General features: G+C 33.6%; 1 protein-coding gene across 1 annotated transcript; it reads left to right on the forward strand.

The window, feature by feature from the left end:
- Positions 1 to 826: 826 nt before the first annotated feature.
- LOTGIDRAFT_105768 (hypothetical protein) lies at positions 827 to 2,867 on the forward strand (the record flags this gene model as incomplete). Its single annotated transcript, XM_009059626.1, has 2 exons — positions 827 to 1,177; positions 2,697 to 2,867. Coding segments are annotated over 2 exons (522 nt in total), but the record flags the coding sequence as incomplete, so codon positions are not given.
- Between the last annotated feature and the right edge of the window lie 353 nt (positions 2,868 to 3,220).

The following is a 3,220-nucleotide window of genomic DNA, read 5'->3' on the forward strand; positions in this document are numbered from 1 at the left end:
TGATCACGATTAACTGTTCTGATTAGGATTAGACTGTTCTGATTAGGATTGGACTCTTCTGATTAGGATTGGACTGTTCTGATTAGTATTGGACTGTTCGGATTAGTATTGACTGTTCTGATTAGGATTGGACTGTTCTGATTAGGATTGGACTGTTCTGATTAGGATAAGGATTGGACTGTTCTGATTAGGATAAGGATTGGACTGTTCTGATTAGGATTGGACTGTTCTGATTAGGATAAGGATTGGACTGTTCTGATTAGGATAAGGATTGGACTGTTCTGATTAGTATTAGGATTGGACTGTTCTGATTAGTATTGAACTGTTCTGATTAGGATTGGACTGTTCTGATTAGGATTAGACTGTTCTGATTAGGATTGGACTGTTCTGATTAGGATTGGACTGTTCTGATTAGGATTAGACTGTTCTGATTAGGATTGGACTGTTCTGATTAGTATTGAACTGTTCTGATTAGGATTGGACTGTTCTGATTAGGATTGGACTGTTCTGATTAGGATTGGACTGTTCTGATTAGTATTGAACTGTTCTGATTAATATTGAACTGTTCTGATTAGGATTGGACTCTTCTGATTAGGATTAGACTGTTCTGATTAGGATTGGACTCTTCTGATTAGGATTAGACTGTTCTGATTAGGATTGGACTCTTCTGATTAGGATTGGACTCTTCTGATTAGTATTGATCTGTTCTGATTAGGATTGGACTGTTCTGATTAGGATTGGACTGTTCTGATTAGGATTAGACTGTTCTGATTAGGATTGGATTGTTCTGATTAGGATTGGACTGTTCTGATCTGTTTTAGATTGGTACCTTAATATTAGAGAAAACAGTTACAGTTACCACCTTTTAGATTTGTACCTTAATATAAGAGAGAACTGTCACAGTTACCACTTTTTAGATTGGTACCTTAATATTAGAGAAAACAGTTACAGTTACCACTATTTAGATTTGTACCTTAATATTAGAGAGAACTGTCACAGTTACCACTTTTTAGATTTGTACCTTAATATTAGAGAGAACTGTTACAGTTACCACCTTTTAGATTTGTACCTTAATATTAGAGAAAACAGTTACAGTTACCACCTTTTAGATTTGTACCTTAATATAAGAGAGAACTGTCACAGTTACCACTTTTTAGATTGGTACCTTAATATTAACGTCATATAAGGGTTAATGGTTAAGAGAAAAATCATAAATACCTGATAAAAAATAGAAGCTCCATGTTTTTTTTGCTTTATGACTAGGATCTAAACCTGTTTGAAATACACTAATGACTGTCACTGAGTAATCTTAATAACTATAAAGTGTATTCACGGAAGGTTTTAAAAAATGAATACTTTATTATCTATTTATGGTATAAATAACACACCGTATAATGCACTATTGCGAATTCATTTATTATGTCATCCTTCTTTAGCCTAGTAGTAAGGGGTGGGGTGGGGAGGGGTAATGGGGGTTGGGGAAGGTCAAGTAACATATCCGTAGAGGTAATACAGTATGATCTAGATGAAGTTATGAAATTGGTCGCTTGTCAGATTTTTTTTCAGGGGACATCCCCCCTTAACCACCTTGTAAGGCTGTAGCTAAGGTCATGTCTTTCCTAATCGTTTAGATGCATTTGTCAACACTTAAGAAGCAAGCAACAGATCACGGTGACCCAATCAAGCTGCTTATATCGTGTAACTAAATCACTTTATACAGGTGGCCTAGTTTCGTTTTTATTATATTATCTATTTGATTAGTATTGAACTGTTCTGATTAGGATTGGACTGTTTTGATCACGATTAACTGTTCTGATTAGGATTGAACTTTGTGATCACGTTTTGAGTATATTTTATCATCATACAGAGTACAGTTAGTGATCCCTGAGAATGGTTTGAAAATATTATTGTAATTGGACAGTTTTGAATCGGACACAATGCAAACACATAATGTAAAACCAGTATAAAGATTGAAATATTGATCTTACCAATAGTAGACCTGTCATGATCACTGGAGACCAATACATGTTTTTTCCGAAGACACTGAAACCAAATTAAACAGATTATTCAGCATAGTCCTCAGATTAAAAGGAGTGTTAGTTGATAATGATAACAAGAGAAGAATATAGTCGTCGCTGAGAAACCTCGCTACGATAAATAGAAAGGACATAATCCCGATAATGTCTTATCTTTTTTCTGAAATGTTTCATTTGAATTCACGTTTTTTACTCGAGAGGGCAATCAAAACATACATGACCATAACTGCAGTGTGATAATCTGAGATGTAGAAAAAGCTGTGAATAAATAAGGTATATTATCAAGTACCATATATTAAACGTTATAAGTCACATTTTGGGGGTTATTTGACATTTCTTAAACCGGAACTCCCCCCTCCCTATTAGCTAAGAGCTTGATTAATTTTCAAAAATTATTCCATGATTTTCGTGTTATTTCATCATACTTTTATGTCACAATTACCACCTTTTAGATTTGTACCTTAATATTAGAGAGAACTGTCACAGTTACCACTTTTTAGATTTGTACCTTAATATTAGGATGGGGAGTCACAGTTACCACTTTTTAGATTTGTACCTTAATATTAGAGAGAAGTCACAGTTACCACTTTTTAGATTTGTACCTTAATATTAGATGGGGAGTCACAGTTACCACTTTTTAGATTTGTACCTTAATATTAGATGAGGAGTCACAGTTACCACTTTTTAGATTTGTACCTTAATATTAGAGAGAACTGTCACAGTTACCACTTTTTAGATTTGTACCTTAATATTAGAGAGAACTGTCACAGTTACCACTTTTTAGATTCGTACCTTAATATTAGAGAGAACTGTCACAGTTACCAATTTTAGATTTGTACCTTAATATTAGAGAGAACTGTCACAGTTACCAATTTTAGATTTGTACCTTATTATTAGAGAGAACTGTCACAGTTACCACTATTTAGATTTGTACCTTAATATTAGAGAGAACTGTCACAGTTACCAATTTTAGATTTGTACCTTATTATTAGAGAGAACTGTTACAGTTACCACTATTTAGATTTGTACCTTAATATTAGAGAAAACAGTTACAGTTACCACTTTTTAGATTTGTACCTTAATATAAGAGAGAACTGTCACAGTTACCACTTTTTAGATTTGTACCTTAATATTAGAGAGAACTGTTACAGTTACCACCTTTTAGATTTGTACCTTAATATTAG

Source organism: Lottia gigantea (genome assembly GCF_000327385.1).
Source record: "Lottia gigantea unplaced genomic scaffold LOTGIsca_4, whole genome shotgun sequence".
NCBI classification, from domain to species: Eukaryota; Metazoa; Mollusca; class Gastropoda; family Lottiidae; genus Lottia; species Lottia gigantea.